Source organism: Ursus americanus, chromosome 18 (genome assembly GCF_024610735.1).
Source record: "Ursus americanus isolate L20-20 chromosome 18, mUrsAme1.1.p, whole genome shotgun sequence".
Classification (NCBI taxonomy): Eukaryota; Metazoa; Chordata; class Mammalia; order Carnivora; family Ursidae; genus Ursus; species Ursus americanus.
Window position 1 is genome coordinate 36,632,025 of NC_142144.1, and position 22,867 is coordinate 36,654,891.

Below are 22,867 nucleotides of genomic sequence, written 5' to 3' on the forward strand. Positions count from 1 at the left end.
AGGTTTTCTTGGGAGATGATGAAAATCTGCTAAAATTAATCATAGTAATAATGGTTGCACAACTATAAATATAAAACAAACCACTGAATTAAACACTTTACTTTTATTTACTTACATTTTTTTTAAAGATTTTATTTATTTGACAGAGATAAAGACAGCCAGCGAGAGAGGGAACACAAGCGGGGAGTGGGAGCGGAAGAAGCAGGCTCCCAGCGGAGGAGCCTGATGTGGGGCTCGATCCCCAAACGCCAGGATCACGCCCTGAGCCGAAGGCAGATGCCTAACGACTGAGCCACCCAGGCGCCCCTATTTACTTACTTTTTTAAATAGGCTCCACAAACAGCATGGAGCCCACCGCAGAGCTTGAACTCACAACCCTGAGTTCAAGAACTGAACTGAGATCAAGAGTTGGACACTGAACCGACTAAACCACCCAGTTGCCCCTGAATTAAACACTTTTTTTAGATCATTTTTTCAGATTTTATTTATTTATATGAGAGAAGGAGACAGAGCGAGTGAGTAGGCAGGGAAGGAGCAGAGGGATAGAGAGAATCTCAGGCAGACTCCACACTGAAAGCGCAAGGCAGGGCTGTATCCCACACCCTGAGATCACAATCTGAGCTGAAAACAAGAGTCAAACATTTAACGGACTGAGCCACCCAGGCACCCTGAAGTGAATACTTTAAATGGTAGAATTACACGGAATGTAAATAACATCTCAATAAGATGGTTACAAAAAAATTACTGGAGTTAGTAATAACTACATAGAAAAGTAAGCAAAAAAGGTTAATTACATGGAAAACAAAATATTATGTGGGAAATAAAAAGCAATATTTTACTACATCTTAAGATTGTAAATAGTGAAGATCTATAATTATGATATAACTGTAGGGAAACTGGAGGAATATTATGTGCATGTATGTGTGAAATGTATGTGCATATATGTCAGAGGGAAAGAGAAGGCAGTGGAGGAATTTAAAAAGAAATCCTTATCTCCCATGGTGGGCAATCATAGATAATGAATAAAATTAAAAAATCAAAAAGTAGTAATAGAAGCACAATATTAAGGCGGTAAATACCAAAATAATTAGCTATAAGAATTAGAAGTTCTGCGGCGCCTGGGTGGTGCAGTCGTTAAGCGTCTGCCTTCCGCTCAGGGCGTGATTCCGGCGTTCTGGGATCGAGCCCCACATCAGGCTCTTCCGCTGGGAGCCTGCTGCTTCCTCTCCCACTCCCCCTGCTTGTGTTCTCTCTCTCACTGGCTGTCTCTGTCAAATAAATAAAATATTTAAAAAAATAAAAATAAAAAAGAATTAGGAGTTCTTTTCCTGGAGTGGTGGAAATGGGGAGGGGCTGTCTGGGGAACTATTTTATGACATAACTTTTCTCAAGAGATTTATTTACTTTTTAAAAGGTTTAGTTAATTCAGAGAGAAAGAGTTGTGGGAGGGGCAGGGCATAGAATCCTCAAGCGCACTCCCAGTGGAGTGCGGAGCCCGATGGAAGGGCTCATCCCAGGGCCCTGAGATGATGACCTGAGCCAAAATCAAGAGTCCGAGGCTTAAGTGACTAAGCCACCCAGGCGCCCCTATTCATTTGGAGGCACGCATATGCCCAAGCAGGATAGGGGCAGAGGGAGAAAAATCTCCAAGTTGACTCCTCACTGAGCATGGAGCCTCACCCAGGGCTCAACCATATGACCCTTGAGATTATGACCTCAGCTGAAACTAAGAGTCAGACACCCAACCTACTGAGCCACCCACGCACCCCTATGAAATAACTTTGTAGAACCCATCTGATTCTTTAAACTAGAGACAGGTAAAACTTTGATTTCTAAAAAATTGTTAACTCAAGGGGTGCCTGGGTAGTTGAGCTGGTTAAGCGTGTTCCTTCAGCTCAGGTCATGACCTCAGGGTCCTGGGATTCTCAGGGTCCTGGGATGGAGCCCCTCATCAGGCTCCCTGCTCAGCGGGGAGCCTGCTTCTCCCCCTCCCTCTGCTACTCCCCCTGCTTGCGCTCTGTCAAATAAATAAATCTTTTTTTAAAAAACTGTTAACTAAATACAAGAAATCTAAAAGTCTAGAAACTATCTGAAAATTGGGAGGATATACAGCAGAGAGGAAGTAGATAGACAATATTTTGTGATCATTCTCCATAGCAAAATCAGACAGCTTTTAAAGTACAAAAATTAATGCTATTTAGTACTAAACTATACACTTAAAAATGGTTAAAATGGTAGGGGGTGCCTGGCTAGCTCAAAAGTAGAGCACACAACTCTTGATCTCAGGGTTGTGACTTCAAGCCCCATATTGGGCATGCAACCTACTTTAAAAATTTTCTTCAGGGGCGCCTAGTGGCTCAGTTGGTTAAGTGACTGCCTTTGGCTCAGGTCATGATCCTGGAGTCCCAGGATCGAGTCCGGCATTGGGCTCCCCGCTCAGTGGGGAGTCTGCTTCTGCTTCTGACCCTCACCCCTCTCATGCTCTCTCTCACTCTGTCTTTCCAATAAATAATAAATAAAATCTTTTAAAAAAGGGGGGGGGGCGCCTGGGTGGCACAGCAGTTAAGCGCCTGCCTTCAGCTCAGGGCGTGATCCTGGCGTTATGGGATCGAGCCCCATATCAGGCTCTTCCGCTATGAGCCTGCTTCTTCCTCTCCCACTCCCCCTGCTTGTGTTCCCTCTCTCGCTGGCTGTCTCTATCTCTGTCGAATAAATAAATAAAATCTTTAAAAAAAATTTTTTTCTTTAAATGATTAAATTGGGAAATTTTATGTTATATATATTTACAATTTTAAAAATAAATGATTTTTTTAATTAAAAAAAAGCAAAAAACACCCCCCAAACACCTCTGGAAAGTATAACCAGGGACATGGGAAGGGGTGGTAGAATATTCAGCACATAAAACTTTTCATTTAATATCATCCTACACTATTTTTACCTCGCACATATTATTACTTATAAAGTTAAAACTCAAAACGGGAGCAGGGGGGCACCTGGGTGGCTCAGTCGGTTGGGAGTCTGCCTTCAGCTTGGGTTATGATCCCAGGGTCCTGGGATCAAGCCCCACATCGGGCTCCCTGCTCAGCAGCGGGGAGCTTGCTTTTCCCACTGCCTGCTGCTCCCCCTTCTTGTGTGTGCACTCTGTCAAATAAATAAATAAATAAGATCTTTAAAAAAAACAAAACAAAAAAACTCAAAACAGTGTTGCTAACACTAACAGCAACTAACATTTACTGAGTGCTTTTTACATAGCAGGCACGTTCTAAGTACTTTTACATGTACTAACATATTTAATTTTCACAGTATTCCCAACAAGGTAGATGCCACATTTCCCCCCATTTTACAGAAGAAACTAAAGGCCTACAGAGGTTAAATAATTTGCCCAACATCACAGGCTTAGAACCAGAACCTAGCCATCTGACTCCATAGCCCATATATATATTTTTAAGATTTTATGTATTTATTTTAAAGAGAGAGAATATGAGCAGGGGGAGGGGTGGCAGAGGGACAAGCAGACACCCTACTGAGCATGGAGCTGGACTAGGGGCTCAATCCCAGGAACCTGAGATCATGACCTGAGCTGAAGGCAGATGCTTAACCATCTGAGCCACCCAGGTGCTCCCAGAGCTCATATTTTTAACCGCTGTATTATAATACCTCTCTATTAAAATTAAGGAAGAATGAGATTTAGCACAAAACTCAAAGGATCACTAAAATACATAATGCCTACTCTTTAACTCCATTGAGAAATAAACAATAATAGTTTAAGTTTTAACCTGGAGTATATAGTCTCAAGTTATTTGTAGGGACTAAAATCACAACCCATAAAAACCCAAGAAATTAGTTGCACTAAATAGCACTTACCAAAAAACAACAACAAAAAACTAACTATAAGCCTTTACTAAAGAAAATAAACATAATTCAACTTTTACTCACTGTCTTCTACTTAACTCATGAGGATGTAGAAAAAAGAATAACACGCTATTCTTTAGCTCTCAAGTAATAGGTTCTTCCGTAGATCTTCATGGTTAGCTCTATCCCTTCCTTATGATCACATTCCAAAAGTCATATTTCTTCAGAAATATCTAAAATGTCACACACAAAAAATTTAATTTCCCAACTTCAGACCCTACTTCACTATTTCACTCTTTTCTCCTTAGCACTTAACCACTTTCTAAGGTGCCATATATTTTTTTGTTCATTGTCTATCTCTCCAACTAGAACATAAGTACCATGAGTCAAGTGTTTTGTTCATTGTATCCTCAACACCTACAACGATGCCTGATCATAGTAAGCACTCAATACTGGTAACCAAAAGTATACATAAATAAAAATGATAAACGTTAAATGTACTGCATGTTCCTGAAGTTAATACGGATAGTTTTAACTATATGAGAAAAACATAACAATGATTTACTTAAACTATCATAAAGCATTATATAAGAAGCTAAAACATTCAGTTTAGCAATACTTTTTACTAGTTTCTCATTTACTAAGTAAATTTGTTATTGCCTCAAATATTTTAGATATGTTATGAAGTAATTTACTTGTCTAAACAACAATCAGAAATTTTGCTTGACTGAACCAAAATCATCATATACCAAAAAATAATCCCCCCCAAAAAAAACCAAACCCATCATATACAAAAATCCTTGGAGTAAAATTATACAAGCTATTAACATAAAAATTCCAAAGCTTAAAAAAAAACTTTAGTTATAATTTCACAGGTGTATGTGTGTCATGGTTGCATGGGAAGATAGTATTTGGTGGTAGAGAAGCATATAAACATAAAAATAATTTTTAAAATACCCCCTTTTTTTGACTAATAAAAAATGTATATGTATCTTTGGAGCATAAAGGCATTCTACTCATAAAATAAAGCAAAACAGAATCATACTGAATATCAAGAATAGGAACCAGAATCAGGAATCAGAATCACGTGGAAATGCCCACCAGATTCCCATGTCCCTCCCTAGAACATTCTCATTCCTTTCTCAGATGTGGTGTATAAATACATTCTCCTAGTACATGGCCTGTCTTTTCATTCTCTTATCTGTGTCCTTGACAGAAGATAGTTTTAAATTTTGATGAAGTTCACTTCATCGATTATTCTTTCAGGGTTCATGCCTTTGGTGCTGTATCTAAGAAATCTTTGCCAAACTCAAGGTCAAGAAGACTTTTTCCAATGCTTTCTTCCAAGGGTTTTACTGCTTTATGATTTACATTTAGGTTTGTAAATCCACTTTGAGTTAATTTTTGCATGTGATACGTTTAGGTTGGGCCTCACTTCTTAACATACAGATGAGCCATTTTTGCAACACCATATGTTGAAAAGACTGTCCTTTCTCCAGTGAATTATGTTTTTGCACCTTTGTCAAAAAAATCAGTTGACTATATTTGTGTAAATCTATTTCTGGGTTCTCTATTCTGTTCCTTTACTTCAATAAACCACACTGTCTTGATTAGCATTACTTTATATTACATCTTAAAATTGGGTGTTGTGACTCTTCTAACTTTGTTGTTCTTTTTCAAAATTTTTTTGGCTGCGGCATCTGGGTGGCTCAGTCGGTTGAGTTTTCGACTCTTGGTTTCCACTCAGGTCAGGGTCTCCTGGGTCATGAGACACAGTCCTGCGACAGGCTCCATGCTCAGTGGGAAGTCAGCTTGAGATTCTCTCCCTCTGCCCCTCACTCTACTCACTCTCTCAAATAAGTGAAATCTTTTGAAAAAAAATTGTTTTGGCTAATGTAATTCCTTTAATTTTCCACATATAATTATTTAAAACCAAGGCATAGTAGCCAACTATTTAATGGTTTCCTAGCACTCCAGAAAATTGTCATTTTTACTATTGCACCTTATCTTGTCAAAACCAGTTCAAGGCCAGCTGGGGTGGCTCAGTCAGTTAAGCGTCTGCCTTCAGCTCAGGTCATAATCCCAGGGATCGAGCCCTGGTATGTCAGGCTCCCTGCTCAGCAGGGAATCTGCTTCTCCCTCTCCCTCCGTCCCTCTCCCCACTAAAAAAAAAAAAAAAAAAAGGAAAAACAGTTCAAAGTATCTTCTCTATATGCATTATGGAGATGTTCATAATTTTGATCCAATATACTCAGTACCAGAAACTTATGTGAAAAACACACAAATACAGATATAAAATACAGATATAAAAATGTATTCAACATAGCATTGTTTAGAAAGCAAAATAAATCCCCAGGTCCAACAAAAGAGAAAAGGTCAAATAATGGATAGTTGGGAAAATGTTCAAATATATTAAGTTTAAAAAATGAATATACAGTATCTAATTTTTTAAATGAACGATGGCATATTCAGAAGAAAATATATTAAAAGTATTACTTCTAGGGGTGCCTGGCTGGCTCAGTTGCTGATCTCGGGGATCGTGAGTTCAAGCCCCACGATGGGCAAAGAGTTAACTTAAAAAAAAAAAGTATTTTTAAGTAGCATCATTACAAGTGACTTTTTCCTCTATAGGTTCAGGAACTTTTAAAGTTTTCTACAATAAACGTGTCAACTTACAAGAGGAATTAACATTTTTTTTGACATTTTATTTTTTTAAAAGGTGTTATTACCATTATCACAGTAAAATACACAGGTAACTTCCGTATCAGCCTGTACCTTATTTGTATCAAGTTTGTTCATAGGATATGAATCATCCACATGACAATGTTTTAGGAGAGCCTACTTTAAACCCTCCAAATTCTTCTATTCTGTCATGACAGCGACAAACACAATTTTCTCCACGCTTGCCTTCATGTTTAACTTGGACAGAATTGTAAGCACAATATTTTAAGTTACATCATCTATAAATGACACATGGGGAAAGATCTTTGCAACAAGCCACAGATCTGACAAATGATGACCTTTATGCAAACAGCCTTTATCTTTTTTTTAAAGATTTTTTTTTTAAAGATTTTACTTATTTATTTGACAGAGAGAGACAGCCAGGTAAACAGCCAGCTTAACCGCTGTGCCACCCAGGTGCCCCGGAAGAAATTAAGCTAAATTTCTTTCACAGTTAAGAGAAACATTTATCAGAACTGCAAATCTGGGGGGGCGCCTGGGTGGATCAGTCGTTGAGCATCTGCTTTCGGCTCAGGGCATGATCCCAGCGGTCTGGGATGGAGCCCCACATCAGGCTCCTCTGCCGGGAGCCTGCTTCTTCCTCTCCCACTCCCCCTGCTTGTGTTCCCTCTCCCACTGGCTGTCTCTACCTCTGCCAAATAGATAAATGAAATCTTTAAAAAAAAAAAAAAGAACTGCAAATTTGATAGTTTGACAATACCAATATACATTACATTATATAATAAAAATTAGTATTTCTGAAGGATAATTTGACTTTCTAGTAAAATTTAAATACATATATCCTTTAATCTAGCAAATCTACTTACAAAAATATAAAGATATGTAAAAATGTCCCTTTGAGCTTTGCTTGTAAGAGTAAAAAGCTAGGGGCGCCTGGGTGGCTCAGTGGGTTAAGCATTTGTCTTCAGCTCAGGTCATGATCCCAGGGTCCTGGGATCAGGCCCCATGTCAGGCTCCTTGATCGGCAGGGAGCCTCCTTCTCCCTCTGCCTGCTACTCCCCCTGCTTGTGCTATCAAATGAGTAAATAAAATCTTAAAAAAAAAAAAAAAGTTGAAAGTCTTATTTAAAAAAAAAAGTAAAGGGGCGCCTGGGTGGCACAGCGGTTAAGCGTCTGCCTTCGGCTCAGGGTGTGATCCCGGCGTTATGGGATCGAGCCCCACATCGGGCTCTTCTGCTGGGAGCCTGCTTCTTCCCCTCCCACTCCCCCTGCTTGTGTTCCCTCTCTCGCTGGCTGTCTCTATCTCTGTCGAATAAATAAATAAAATCTTTAAAAAAATAAAAATTAAAATAAATAAAAAATAAAAAAAAGTAAAAAACTAAAAATAATTAATTGTCTATCAATTGGGGAATAAAGTATATCTTTAACAGAATACTGTGCAACAGTTACAAATACTGAGACAATCCATAAATATTGATAATGGAAAGATCTCCAAGATAAACTATTAAGTTTAAAGTAAGATGCAGAAAAATGCTTGTAAGTATAATCCATATTTTTTTTTTTTAAGATTTATTTTAGAGAGAGAGAATGTGTAAGCACGGGGAGGGGCAGAGGGAGGGAAACTCAAGCAGACTCCCTGACAAGTGGGGAGCCCAACTCAGGGCTGGATCCCACAACCCCGAGATCATGACCGAGCCAAAATCAAGAGTCAGATGCTAAACTGACTGAGCCACCCAGGCGCCTCTAAGTATAACCATATTTATAGTTTAAAAATGCACAGATATGTTTGTATATGCACAGAATATTTTCTGGAGGATTAAATGTCAAACAGCTAAGTGATTTTCAGGGACAGAAAGACTTTCATCTGCTTGAATTTTTTCCTAGAGAAACAATAACTTAATCCCCTTACTAAATGTCCCTCATTACATCGTTGATGTTATAAAATTCCAGTATAATACCTGCATGATAGATTTCACTCCAAGGAAGTTAGTACTTTTCTCCATCAAATCTATTAACCCAAACTTAGTTCCATGAGATATGAGAAGGTGAAATATGACTAGATTTCTGCATGGGAAATTTTATGAATTAAAGCAGAGAAGAAATAATGCAGAAAAGATATGCAGCTAGCTAAATTTGGGGCTAGAGCTTTCCATGATTATGTCTGGTCACCCCCAGTGTTCGAAACATAGTAAACTTCCATTACTCTTAGTATTACAGTAACATCCTTTAGTTTATAATAAAATATAATTATCACCAGTCCAATAGTGAATTCCTTAAAACTGAAGACAGCATACATTCAATTGGCAACAAATAAAGCTAAAAAAAAAAAAAGAGAAAAAGTGTTGGTGAAGATGTAGAGAAAACAGAACTCATACAGACATTGCTGGTAGGAATGTGAAAAGGTGCAGCCACTTTGGAAAACGGTCTCAGTTCCTCAAATGGTACACGGAGTTCTCATATGACCCAATAATTCTATTCCTAGGTAAATACCCAAGATAAATGAAAACATAGGTCCACATTGATATTTGTATAAGTGTTCATATCAGCATTATTTTTAAGAGCCAAACAGAAAACAACTCAAATGTTCATACACTGGAACACCGAAAAGGAATGAAGTATTATGATACATGCTATAATACAGGAACTTTGAAAATGTTATGCTAAGTTAAAGAAGCCAATCACAGAAGACCATGTTATATGATTCCATTTATATGAAATATAAACCTGTACATTTATAGAATAGGGAAAGATAGTCATAGAAAGTAGACTGGTTGCCTAGGGCTTGGGGAGAAATGGGGAGTGACTGCTAATGGGTATGGGATTTTTTTGGGTGAAGAAAATGTTCTAAAATTGATTGTCACGATGGTTGTAAAACTCTGTGAATATACTAAAAAACACTGAACTGTATATCTAAATAAGTGAATTATATGGCATGTGAATTATATCTCAATAAAGCTGAGGAGGAGGAGGTAGGGGGAGGAGGAGGAGGAGGGATGCCTTGATGGCTCAGCTAGTTAAATGTCCAACTCTTGATTTCAGCTCAGGCCATGATACCAGAGTTGTGAGAGGGAGCCCTGCATCAGGTTCCGCACTGAGCATGGAACCTGCTTAAGATTCTCTCCTCCCTCTGCTCTCTGGCCCTTCTTCCCCCCTTCCGAAAAGAAAAGGAAAGAAAAGGAAAGAGAAGAAAGGTAAAATTATCAAGTAAGAAAGTCTTAAGAGGCATATCAACCAGATGCAACTGTGGATTTTATTTTGGATAGATTCAAACTAACTTAGAAGTTTATCTATGAGACGACTGGGACAATCTGAATATTAGATAATATCAAGGAATTTTTTTTAATTTGAGTATATTTGACACACAATTTAACATTAGCTTTAGGTGTAGGAATTACTGTTTATTAAGTTTAAGAATAATGAAATGCGCCTGGGTGGCTCAGTCAGTTAAGCGTCTGACTCTTGAAGCTCAGGGCTTGATCTCAGTTCAAGCTCCACATTGGGCTCCATGCTGGGCTGTGGAGCCTACTTAAAAATACTAATAATGACGCAATTATATTCTTAAAAAGAGTTCTTATCTTTTTGGGACTCCAGTATTAAGGGATGAAAGGATAGGGTGTCTGGCTTTACCTTATAACAATCTAAATGGGAAGAGTTTAGGTTACAGGGGTGAACCTGAAAAGTTTTCAGGAGATCATTCACAGTGAATCGGGTTTTTATTTTTCTTTTTTTTTTTTAAGATTATTTATTTATTTGACAGAGATAGAGACAGCCAGCGAGAGAGGGAACACAAGCAGGGGGAGTGGGAGAGGAAGAAGCAGGCTCCCAGCGGAGGAGCCTGATGTGGGGCTCGATCCCATAACGCCGGGATCACGCCCTGAGCCGAAGGCAGACGCTTAACCGCTGTGCCACCCAGGTGCCCCCACAGTGAATCGGGTTTTTAAAATATAAGCCGAGTTCCCCAGACTAAAGAGAGCAGGAGAAATGTTGAAAAGGGCATTCCAGGCAGGTAACAACTTAGGCAATGGCACTGTGAAAAACTACCTATGGGGCAAGAACTAGAAATACAGTGGGAAAAGTAAGTAAGAACAGATTACGAAGGGCCTTGTATGCCACACAAAGAAATTTTTACTTAATTTTGTGGAAGATGAGCAGATAGCTTGCTTGCTTGCTTGCTTGCTTTCTTGTGAAGACAAGTCAGATTAGAGCTTTAGAAAGGTTACTATGGTGGCATCATTGACTGGAGGGGTATAAGACAGTGAAGAGGCTACTGTCACAGTCTAAGTGAGTGAGAACTGAGTATAAACTTACACGGTAGTGGCAGGAATGAAGAGGAGGGGCTAAAATAGCAGAGACATGAGGTACTAAAAATAATTAGATATGTAGAAAGAGGAAGCAGAAATCATCTTAACTGATTTCCAGCTTCCAGGCTTGTGTGACTGGGTAGACACTGTACAATATCCAGGAGAGTGAATATAGAAGAGGCTTACGAAAAAAGGCAGAGTCCAGTTTAGTGTTTAAGTGTTTAGTATAGATAGGACATAATTTTTTTAAAACTTTAAAAAGGCCATACTAGTAGAAATATCTAATAGCTCTAATTAGAGATACACACTTCAGGACATACTCGGTAGCTCAAACAATAACCCAGGAAAGCGTGTTTATAATAATTCACACACACAGAAATTTAACCTACTTTAAAGTTCCCTCCCTACTCCAACTTGTTAATAATTAATTCACTCAAGGTATATATGTAAACAGTATAGGCAAGATGTAGTTAATCTATAGATGTTCAGGTTGCTACGCTTGGCAGGTCTGAGTAATGCCTCTCACCATCACTGCTCTAAAATTCTTAACCTCTTCTAAGTAAGTTTCATAGTATTTATTTTTTTAAGATTTTATTTATTTATTTATTTGAGAGAGCGCACAAGCAAGTGAGCAGATGGGATGGTGCGCGCGTGCGCGCACACACACACACACACAAAGGGGGGGGCACAGGGAGAGGGAGAAACAGATACCCCACTGAGCAGGTATGTGCCGCCGCAGTGGCCTCTGCTGCTGCTGCTGCTGCTGCTGCTGCTGCTAGTTCCCAGGACCCTGGGATCAGCACTTGAGATGAAGGCAGACACTTAAGCGACTGAGCCACCCAGGCGTCCCAGTTTTATAGTATTTAAATTACAAGAGGAATCCTACACAAAGATCATAATTTGCTATATTACTATATAGCCAAGATTTCAATCTTAATTTTTAGCTAAAACTTTGATCATCAAGAACATGAGATCTAATTCAGACAACCAAGCAACTACAGATAAAATGTCAAAACCAAATAAAATGCAATTTCTTCCCAAAAGGGAAAGCACAACTAGAGTAACCAAGCAGTCCAAATATTTAGTCACGTTAGTCTACCACATGTCCTAGACTAGGGGTTGACCACCTAATGTCTATGGAAAAAATTCAGATTATCAGTAATTCCTTGAAATTGCATGCAGAATTAGGAGGGAGGGAGGCTGTCATTCTCAAAGGCTGTGACTCCCCCAAAGATAAGCACTTACTCTCTTTTAGGTCCTCTACCAAATGCTAAGGAAATTCAAAGACCCAGTGGCATTTCTTAACGAGCTCATAATCAAAGAGCATTTAGACTCATACACTACTAGATTTGATCACAAAAAAAAAAAAAAACTGATTTCCTTAATACAATACTTACATATCCTCAAATAACTTTTCCAGTTTTGCCACCTACTAGCACCATTTTTAATTTAAGGAACCTCTCTGTACATAACTTATTCTGTAGTTTTCCAATAAAAAATCTTCAGAAAAAAGCTACATTAGGTGGAGATTTAATTAAAAACTCAGGAAGTGCTCTCATTTTAAAGCCCCCCCCCTTTAAAAAAAAAAAAAGATTTATTTTAGAGAGAGAGAGCACAAGTGGGGAGAGGGGCAGAGAGAGGAGACAAGCAGACTCCCGGGTGAGGTGGAGCCCACTGCTCCTGCAGGGCTGATCCCAGGACCCTGAGATCATGACCTGAGCCAAAACCCAGAGTGGGATACTCCATCAGGCGACCCTAAAGCCCTTTTAACACAAGATTCTTTAAATCTTAAATCTAAATTCTGTATTATTTCCTTATCTTCAATAAGACATTTCACTCTTTGTCTAGCAAATATTCTCGTTCTTATTCAGAGTAAATGTTGAAATATGATTAAAAAATTCCAAAGAACTCAGGGTAGGAAGCCTGAGAACACAGTTATTATACTTTTTTTTTTTTTAACATTAGCACGGAAGTTTTTCTACAGGGCTTATTCCTTAACAGCTTGAACACATCATTATTCCTGTTTAGCCAATGGGGGGAAAAGCAGTTGAGTGATTAAGATCAAGATGGACCTTAAGTAATAAGTGTTGTTGTTTTTTTAATCCAATTACCAGAATTCAAATGAGCTTTGCCCCCTTCAGAGCAAATACCTCAGAAGGCTGGCTATACCCCCACTCAAACAGTACTACACCCACATTGCTCAAAACAATTCAGAATTCTTTTTTTTTGCGAACTGCCTTCAGAGCCTATTGTGCAACTTCTTAATGTTCTTACTAGTGGTAAATCTTTCCTTCTTTAGTGTGGACTTTGTTTTGTTTCATTTAATATCCAAAACTGACTCAGATACAACCTGATAAATAAGGTAAATAACCTAATACTATTTTTCAATCAAAAATGACCTGTGAATATAGGGACGCCTGGGTGGCGTAGTCAGTCAAGCTCTTGGTTTCAGCTCAAGTCGTGATCTCAGGGTGATGAGACTGAGCCCGGAGTCTGGCTCCATGCTCCGCACAGAGTCTACTTAAGACTTTCTCCCCCTCTACCTCTGCTGTCTCTCTTTCTCTAAAAATAAATAGATCTTTTTTTTTTAATGACATGTGAAAATATTACACTAATTTTACCTGTGCCTCTGCCAACAATTTCAAAAGTTGCAAATTATATGAAGGATATTATTTTGAATAACAAAACTTTTTGTCTTAATTCATATATCACATATGATTATAAGTAAACTTAAAAATCTTATTTCTAGGGTGCCTGGGTGGCTCAGTCGGTTCATAGTCTGCCTTCGACTCAGGTCATGATTCCAGGCCCCATATCAGCCTCCCTGCTTAGTAGGGAGTCTACTTCTCCCTCTGCCTCCCCCACCCCACCACTTGTGCTAGTTCTCTCTCACACAAAAAATAAATAAAACCTTTAAAAAAATAATCTTACATCAAAAACTAACGATGTTAGTTAACAATGTTGGCTAATTGAAAATATATATATATATTTCTTCAGTCACTTGGGTGGCTCAATCAGTTAGGCATCTGACTTCAGCTCGGATCACAGTCTCGGGGTCCTGGGATTCAGCCCTGCTGTCTGGCTTCGTGTTCAGACAGGAGTCTGCTTCTCCCTCTTCCTCTCCCTCCATCTCTCCGTCCCTCTGTCCCTCCCCCTGCTCATGCTCTCTCCTTCTCTCAAATAAATAAACAAAATCTTAAAAAAAAAAAATCTTGGGGCACCCAGGTGGCTCAGTCGGTTCAACATCTGCCTTCGGCTCAGGTCGTGATCCCAGGGTCCTGGGACCCAGCTCCTTGCTCGGCTGGGAGCCTGCTTCTCTCTACGCCTGTTGCTCCCCCTGCTTGTGCACTCTCTCTCTGACAAATAAATAAAATCTTAAAAAAAAATCTTCTTTCTAAGTTAAGTTATTCTGTTTCTACAAAGGATTACTATATATTGCCCCAACTGCTATGACTTTGCCAGTTCTTAATATTATCTTATAAATGGGGCCACGGTTATCAACAAGATAGTGATCATTCAGTATTTACCATCTGAATTACTATGAATGTTACTAAGTGAGCCACATAATCCAAATTATCCATAGGATTTATCCCTCAAATTAAACATCAGCTGCCTATGCAGCAAATACAGCAAAACAGATAAATAATGAATTATGAAATTTTGATATCCAGGCACAGAACGGATTAAAACTATGGCAATGATCTAAAGATGCTGCAATAGAGGTGGGGAATACCACTTAACAGACTCAGCTGAAAGAACAACAACAAAAAAGCTTTAACCTTAAACTGCTCAAGCTTCCTATGATGCTTAAATATACTTGAAAAAATATTAAGGCATTATTATTTTAAAAGCATAAACCAATATCGCATTAAGAAATTTATCCCCCCCCCGGGGGCACCTGGGTGGCACAGCGGTTAAGAGTCTGCCTTCGACTCAGGGAGTGATCCCAGCGTTCTGGGATCAAGCCCCACATCAGGCTCCTCCTCTATGAGCCTGCTTCTTCCTCTCCCACTCCCCCTGCTTGTGTTCCCTCTCTCGCTGGCTGTTTCTATCTCTGTCGAATAAATAAATAAAATCCTTAAAAAAAAAAAAAAGAAAGAAAGAAAGAAATTTATCCCCCCATCATGCCCCCACTGTCATTTCTGTGAGATGTATTCATTTCTAACTCCAAAACTAGTTTTCTTAGACTTCTATTTCTCAACACTAGCACCAACCCACTCCCTGCTTAAAGTAATGAGAAAGGTTGCTATTAAACGAACTTGGCAAAAAAACAAACAAACAAACAAACAAACTTTCTGCAACAGGGTTTATCATTCTCTAATTCAAGTAGTCCAAAAACAAGCCAAAAAATCCATTTTTCCAGTGAATTTAAGATATAAACTGAAGTCATCATAACAATCTCAACCCATAATTTGGAGGAATAGGTAATTACCCTTGTGACCTTTAAACTTCAGTAAAAAAATTTTTTTTAATTTTATTTACTTATTTATTTGTCAGAGAGAGAAAGAGAGGGACAGAGAGCTCGAGCACAAAAACAGAAGGGAGGGCAGAGGGAGAAGGAGAAGCAGGCTCCCCCGCTGAGCAGAGAGCCCATCATGGGGCTCAATCCCAGAACCCTGGGATCATGACCTGAGACGAAGGCAGATGCTTAACTGACTGAGCCACCCAGGCGCCCCAAGAATTAGATCTTTTAAATATGAGCTTTCACGGGGCGACTGGGTGGCTCAGTCGTTAAGCGTGTCTGCTTTCAGCTCAGGGAGTGATCCCGGTGTTCTATGATCGAGCCCCACATCAGGCTCCTCGGCTGGAAGCCTGCTTCTTCCTCTCCCACTCCCCCTGCTTGTGTTCCCTCTCTCGCTGGTTGTCTCTATCTCTGTCAAATAAATAAATAAATAATCTTTAAATAAATAAATATGACCTTTCAAGCAAGATGGAGTTCTGTAGTCCTAAACCCTGAATTTCTAACTCTTCCTCACTCTATTTCCCCATAACTAGATTAGCAGAGGTGGACCAATTTGTTAGCTGGCCTCCTTTATTTCACTTGTCTCCAACAAGACAGGTTCTTCTGGAACCTTAAACCAGGATCAGTATTGCTAAGCTGCAAAGATGGAATAGAAGATTTTATCATGATAAATTGTAGTTATGTTGACAAATGCTCAAACTTTAAAGCTTTGGGGCATGCACTCTAGCACGCTCTCTCTCAAATAGATAAAATCTTAAAAAAAAATTTAAACCTTTGATTTAAATTACCATTTACAATTGCGCACGTAACACTTACACCTCACATTTCTGTAAAGTCCGCACAAAGATTTTTAAGAAGGTCACCAATGTCCTAATACTTTCCCTTACTATAGCTATTCTTCATACAGTACTCTGCCTTTGATGAGTACTCCGTAAATACTACTTACTAACACAGATCTCTGAAAAACAGGAATCAACATGCTGCAAACAAAGTATTAACTAGGGCTCAAATCCTTCAAAAAGAAACAATATTTTATCAAATTTAAGACACTGATGCTGGCGGGGCGCCTGGGTGGCTCAGTCGTTAAGCGTCTGCGTTCGGCTCAGGTCATGATCCCAGGGTCCCCTCATCGAGCTCCCTGCTCAGCGGGAAGCCTGCTTCTTCCTCTCCCACTCCCCCTGCTTGTCTTCCCTCTCTCGCTGCCTCTCTCCCTGTCAAGTAAGTAAATAAAATCTTAAAAAAAAAAAAAAAAAGACACTGATGCTGGCATTCAAAAAAATCTTATTAGAAGATTTCAATGGAAGGTTCTCTCACATCTAGGTCTCAAGTGCCACCTGGCTGATGGCAATTTTAAGACATCCCAATTTCCAACAAGTTAAAAACTAAAAAGAAAAAAAAATGCATTTTGGAATCAACTTAATAGGGCAAAAGAATATTGTATAAAATACTGAGGTGCTATACTTTTGCCGTGGGGGGGGGGAGACAGTGGGAGAACACTAAAACTACATTTACAATAGTGCCCCAAACCACTGGACATTAACTATGTTTCCATTTACAGTGTTGCTTTAGTTCACTCAGCACTCAAGACAAGTTCAGCTTCCACAAAAGGTAACAGCAAAAAGCTCTAAGAGGTATTCACAAAGTGAGGAAAAATTAAGAAATAAGATAGTTTTAACTGACAGAAAGACTCATTATACAACTGTTAAAAAAATAAAAAGCACTACTTTTATAATTTTAAAGTTAAGTTGCCCATCCAAATCCTTTAAAACAGGAATTCTTAACATGTCAGTTAACCCTCTGAAAATGTATACAAACAAGTTTATATGTGCCAATGTCTTCCCAAAGAAAATGGTTTCTCAAAGGGATCCATATAACAAAAAGACTAAGAATCACTTTTTTTTTTTTTTTAAGATTTTATTTATTTATTTGACAGAGATAGAGACAGCCAGAGAGAGAGGGAACATAAGCAGGGGGAGTGGGAGAGGAAGAAGCAGGCTCCCAGCGGAGGAGCCTGATGTGGGGCTCGATCCCGAACGCCGGGATAATGCCCTGAGCCGAAGGCAGACGCTTAACGACTGAGCCACCCACGCGCCCCAAGAATCTCTTTCTTAAAATAATTGTTTCAACTATATCTTAAGAGTCAGAGTCACAAAATAGAGTATGCTATTGCCAGCCCCATAGGTTAAGTTTGGTAGGGTCTGGGTTTTTTTGGGGGGGGGGGGCACAAAATAGATTCATTTATTCGAGAACAAATAAAATAACACACACCCATTATTTTTAAAAACTATTGGAAGAGTTTCTTTAATATAAATCAAAGTGTTAAGTCTGATAAAGAAGCTTCGATTAAGGAAAACTTTCAGTATAAAACAAATACTTTTCTAAATTACCAGTTTGAAGTTTTCTAAAAATGGAAAAACCTATATTTCACTCAGATTATTGAATAAAATCAAAACTACAAAAAGTTAACTGCAATATTTTAAGTTTTCTGTATCATTTAAACTTTTATGTTATAAACATCATGCAAAAGACACACTTTTTTTAAAAGTAATCTCTCCTCCCAATATGGGCCTCGAACTCACAACCCTGAAATCAAGAGTCACATGCTCTACCAACTACTGTGCCAGCCAGACACCCCTAGGCGCTCTCAATTTCTGATCTCTAGACTCACTGCTACCATGCTTTCAGATAAATAATGCAGGAGCTCCAAGGAGTTCTATACCAAAGCAGCCATACTAAGTTATGATCACTAGCAGGAATTATTTGAAAAGAGTGCTTTTTAAGTGAATGGAGTATGCTATTGCCAGGCCCAAAGGTTAAGTTTGGTAGGGTCTGGGGTTTTGTTTTTTGTTTTTTTGTGGGGGCGGAGTTATTTGAAAAGATAGTGCTTTTTAAGTGAATGGGGTGAACTTATTAAATCATCATTAATTGCTCACTTCATCAACAATTTATTTGTCCAATAACATAAAAAAATTTCAACTTGCTCCACAGTAGCAAAATTAAGTTCAGAGGTGTTCTCTGTTCCAAGCCACTCCTACTTTGTGTTTTGTAATGATTGACCCCTAGGGGAAAAAGTAGAAGCAGCAAAGACGTTCACTCGGTAAGTCTAAGAGATCAAGAAACTGGACAAAAAGTAAGGCCAAAGAGATTATATAATATCCAGAAAAACAGGCACAAGAAACTACCTTTACCCATCATACATGCTACCCCCAAACACCAGAGCTAAAAAACACACAACTCAAGATTTTTTTTTGAAATATTTGAAAAACAAAAGATGAATTGAAAAAAATTTGTAAAACGCAAGTCTCACCAGTCTCCACAACAGATGCCATAGTTAGAATGAAGCCAACTATTTCATTGTGAAAAAGATCAATAAGAAGCCTATTAACATGTAAAAGTAAATGAATAACATTACAAAAAATTTAAAGAATGACTGGCTATCCCACTGCCTTCAGAAACTATTATGCGAAATAGAAAAAAAGAATTTAGGGGCGCCTGGGTGGCACAGGGTTAAGCGTCTGCCTTCGGCTCAGGGAGTGATCCCGGCGTTATGGAATCGAGCCCCACATCAGGCTCCTCCGCTATGAGCCTGCTTCTTCCTCTCCCACTCCCCCTGCTTGTGTTCCCTCTCTCGCTGGCTGTCTCTATCTCTGTCAAATAAATAAATAAAATCTTTAAAAAAAAAAAAAAGAAAAAGAAAAAAGAATTTAACTTGAAAATAAATTATACTAAATGTTCAAGAACTATCATCTGATATGGGAGAATAGTGGTAGAAAAAGGTCTGTGCCAACTTTTAACTGCAGCTGTAGTGGAACACACTAAAAGCCTTGTTTTATGACAAAAGAGTGAAATAAAAAACAATGGTTTTAGACCTATCACCAGTGTTAACTGCTCATGACCATAAATTTGCCTTTTTCCAACAATAGACTTTTGGGATAAAAGGCCATACGATAAGGAATAAAATATAAGAAAACAAAATTGACAGAATTCTCACACAAGACTAAAACATAAAACCTAAGAATTTTTATACGTTTTTAAATGGCATTATTAAAGGTAAAAAGATTGGGGTGCCTGGGTGGCTTAATGGGTTAAGCGTCTGGCTTTGGCTCAGGTCATGATCTCAGGGTCCTGGGACTGAGCTCTGCATCTGGCTCCCTGCTCAGCGAGGAGTCTGCTTCTCCCTCTCTCTCTTCCCCTCCCCACCGCTCGTGCTTGCTCGCTCTCTCTCAAATAAATAAAATCTTTAAAAAATAAAATAAAGGTAAAAAGATTAAGAAATCTAACATATACAATGATATTCAACCATTCTTTCTTTAGTAGGACTGAAATTACAAAGCATTTAACTGAAATCAATGTTTGCCACTGTAGGGAATCCTCTTCCCATACTACCTATTTCAAACTGAGAAGATTCTCCACAGTCCTTTTCCTTATACTTAAGCAAAAATATTACAAATTTGCAACCCATTAGTTTCTTTCACAGAGCTTTTTTAAAACACTGAAGTGGAGATTATTCTAATTAGTACCCATTCACCTTGACTCTCAATTGTCCCAAACAGTGACACTTTATGGAAATTAAACTTTAGGTCACTAAAGTAGCCAGTAAACACAGCAATACCCTTCTCCAATTTGTCACTAATAACTTGTACGTTAATACCTGCATCTGAAAGGTATAGTGTATGGTAACTACAAGAGATTAAGCATATAGTCGGTAAGAGAAATGCTCTTACACAATATTCTAAAAATGTGCTTTTACTAGGTATTCACTAACTATCACAGGCATGAATATTAAACATCCCCCAGTCAATTCTTCACATTTTCTACAAAGCTGACCCAATTTCAAAGCTGACACTGAAGGTTCTACCTTTAGAAGGATAGAAAAACAAAACTGGGTAGTCCTAAAAATATACATCATAACTACATGACTAAGATACTCGTTCAAAACTTATGCCAAGATAGCCCCTCCCTTCAAAACAAAGATTGACTCACTGCTCTATTTTACTTACTTTGGGAAATAAAATTAAATGGATTCCCTAGCATTAATTTCCTGTTTCTGCCTCCACCATTTAAAACATCCCACCTTCAATCTATGATTCGTCCCTACAAAAATGGTAAAATAAAAACAAAAACAAAAAACTCTCAATATCGCCAAGTTATCTTAAAATGTTAAAAAAGAAATGGAATAAAAAAAGAAAACCACTGGATTCAGGAATGATAATAACCACTGTTTTAAAATCACGGGTGGCTAAGGAACAGTCCTACTCAGTGAAACCCTCTCACCTCAGATGATACTTTTCATCTGTGAGACGACCCCATTTGCTAGAGCTAACCACCTGAGTAAAACGTTTCACTTCTGTCTCCCTGAAGGGGGAAACTATCAATCTCCCTACATTACACGTTCCACCGTCTGAAGAGATTTCTACATGTAGGGGGGGGAAGCCAGTAAAGTTGGTGGCAGGGTGAGGACAAAGGGCATTTTGAAATACCACTGAAGTAAACAGAGAATGAGAACAGAAAGGGGGCTAAATTAGCGTTCCCTCAAGTAGATAACGACAAGGAAATGCAGGCACCCTTGTTTACCACCCCTAGGGTCCTAGTCACTACCGCCCACTGGAATGCCGAAGTTGGAACTACCACCGCGCAAGAAGCCCATCAAATCCTCAAAGTGTCAGGTCACTAGGCAGCCTCTGAAATGACAGGCTAAAACCCTTCCCCCACCCTCACCCCCCAAAAAAGAAAGGTCCAATCCACTAAGTGCAGGTCACTCTGCCCTCTGGGGCAGTTCCAGCCGGCGCGGGGATGGTTCAGATGGGAAGACGAGAAAGGAAAGACCACCTTTCTTCCCACACATCCTCAGCTGGGGAAACAAAACAAAGACAGCCCTCCTCCTCCGGTAGCCACTACCCTAGCCGGAGAGGCTTTCCTATTTCCCGGTGCAGTCTGGCCTCCAGCCCCCGCCCCCCATGACAAAGAAAAGGCACTTGGTGAGCAAGGCCTTCCTGCTTCCACGGATGGGGGGAGGGGGCTGCCGAGGTGAGGAGCCCCCTCTACACACTCGCGCTCACACTCTCGGCCCCGCAAGCGGCGGGGAGCGGAGGCCTCCGCCTGGGGAAGCCTGCTCTGGGAGGGGGTAGGGGTACCTTGAAGTAGCCGCCTTCGTAGAGGGTGTTGGGGGGTCCGAAGATGGCAACCTCCCAGTTGTAGAGGTCGGACTCATCCACCAGGGTGATCCGGAAGCCCTCCACCGGCTCCTCCTGCAGGGATTTCAGCTCGAGCATCAGGGCCTTCTGCGAGCTGGTCATCTGCTGCTGGGCCATCGCGGCGGCGGCGGCGGCGCCGGGCCGGAGCCCCAGTCCTCTCGCACCGGCCGGGCCGGACGAGGCCCCTCCCCTCGGCTCGCCCTCCGCCGGGCCGCACCGGGCCCCTGTCTTCACACACCCGGCGGGCCGGACCAGGCCCCAGAAGGCCCGCGGGCCGGCCCGGGTCCTCCTCACACACGACGCGGGCCGGGCCGGGCCCTTTTCCTCACACTCGGGCCAGGTGGGGGGAGGGGCTGAGGGAGTTAGGGGAATTCGCTCCCGGTCCCGGGCCTCCCCCCCCCGGAGGGGGCCTCAACTTGACGGGGGGGGGGGGGGAGAGGGGGTGGAAGCGGAGGAGGGCGGCGAAGGGCCGGCGATGGTGAGGGGAGGGGGCCAAGCCGGCCCGGGAGCGCCGCGCTCGCTCGCCCTCTCGTTCTCCTCAGGGGCTGCCGGGGCCGAAGGGCGCGCGGGGCCGAAGGGCGGGGGGAGCGCGGCGCGCGGGGGTCTCGCGGCGGCAGCGGCGACGGCGGCGGCGGCGGCCGCGCGGGGGGAGGGGCGACGACGGAGGAGGAGGAGAAGAGCGAGAGCGCCTCGCGCCACGGGAGCGACGGAGCCAAGAAGAAGGAGGGAGGGAGGGAGAGAGGGAGGAGGGGCGCGCGCCGGGAGGGAGGGCGGCTCTTGGAGGCGGGCGGCCAGATGCGCGTGCGCACGCCCCTCCCTCCCCCGCCCTCCTCTCCCTCCCCCGCCCTCCTCCTCTCACTTCCCCGCCTCCTTACCGCCTCCCAGCGCGGTGGCCGCGCTTTGTGACGCCGACGCGTGTCCCCCGCCCTTAAAGGGCCAAGCTGCTGTGGGGGCCGAGGGTAGCCACAGGGGATGCCCTTGGCCCCAAAATGACGGTTGTGCGGCTGGACGCCGCGGTTGCTGGGGAGCTCCCGGAAAGGGACCACTGGTCCTAGAGCTGTCAGCGCCTTCCCTTCCTTTCCCTATGTGTAGGAGGTATCCACAGGCTTCCACAGCCATCGTCCCTCGAACCCTGGTTCTCTGCAGGCCCCTCCCCGTGACACAAAGTCCGCCGTCCCTGCACTCAGTAGGTGCTTGACAAGAATATGCTGAGTTTATGAGTCATCGGTGGGAACAAGTGCCCCGACATATCTTGTTCAGGGCCCTGAAGCCCGTGTGTCCTTGGAGGGCAATGTGTCACCCAAGGGGGTGGGGTGGGGGAGCAGATTCCCATCCGAGAAATGGGGAAGGCAGATAGGCCGGCTTCTACTTCTCTTC

General features: G+C 41.2%; 1 protein-coding gene across 2 annotated transcripts in view; it reads right to left on the reverse strand.

Moving 5' to 3' along the window:
• Positions 1-22,130, reverse strand: part of UBE2R2 (ubiquitin conjugating enzyme E2 R2) — a 106,710-nt gene extending 84,580 nt beyond the window's left edge. The window contains exon 1 of one of the 2 annotated variants that reach the window (XM_087869595.1): positions 21,431-22,130. In XM_087869595.1, coding sequence (XP_087725721.1) covers positions 21,431-21,607 — 177 coding nt within the window. In that variant the 5' untranslated portion in view covers positions 21,608-22,130. The remainder of the gene's footprint in view (positions 1-21,430) is intronic. The other variant, XM_045780811.2, reaches the window with a different exon arrangement.
• Positions 22,131-22,867: the final 737 nt, after the last annotated feature.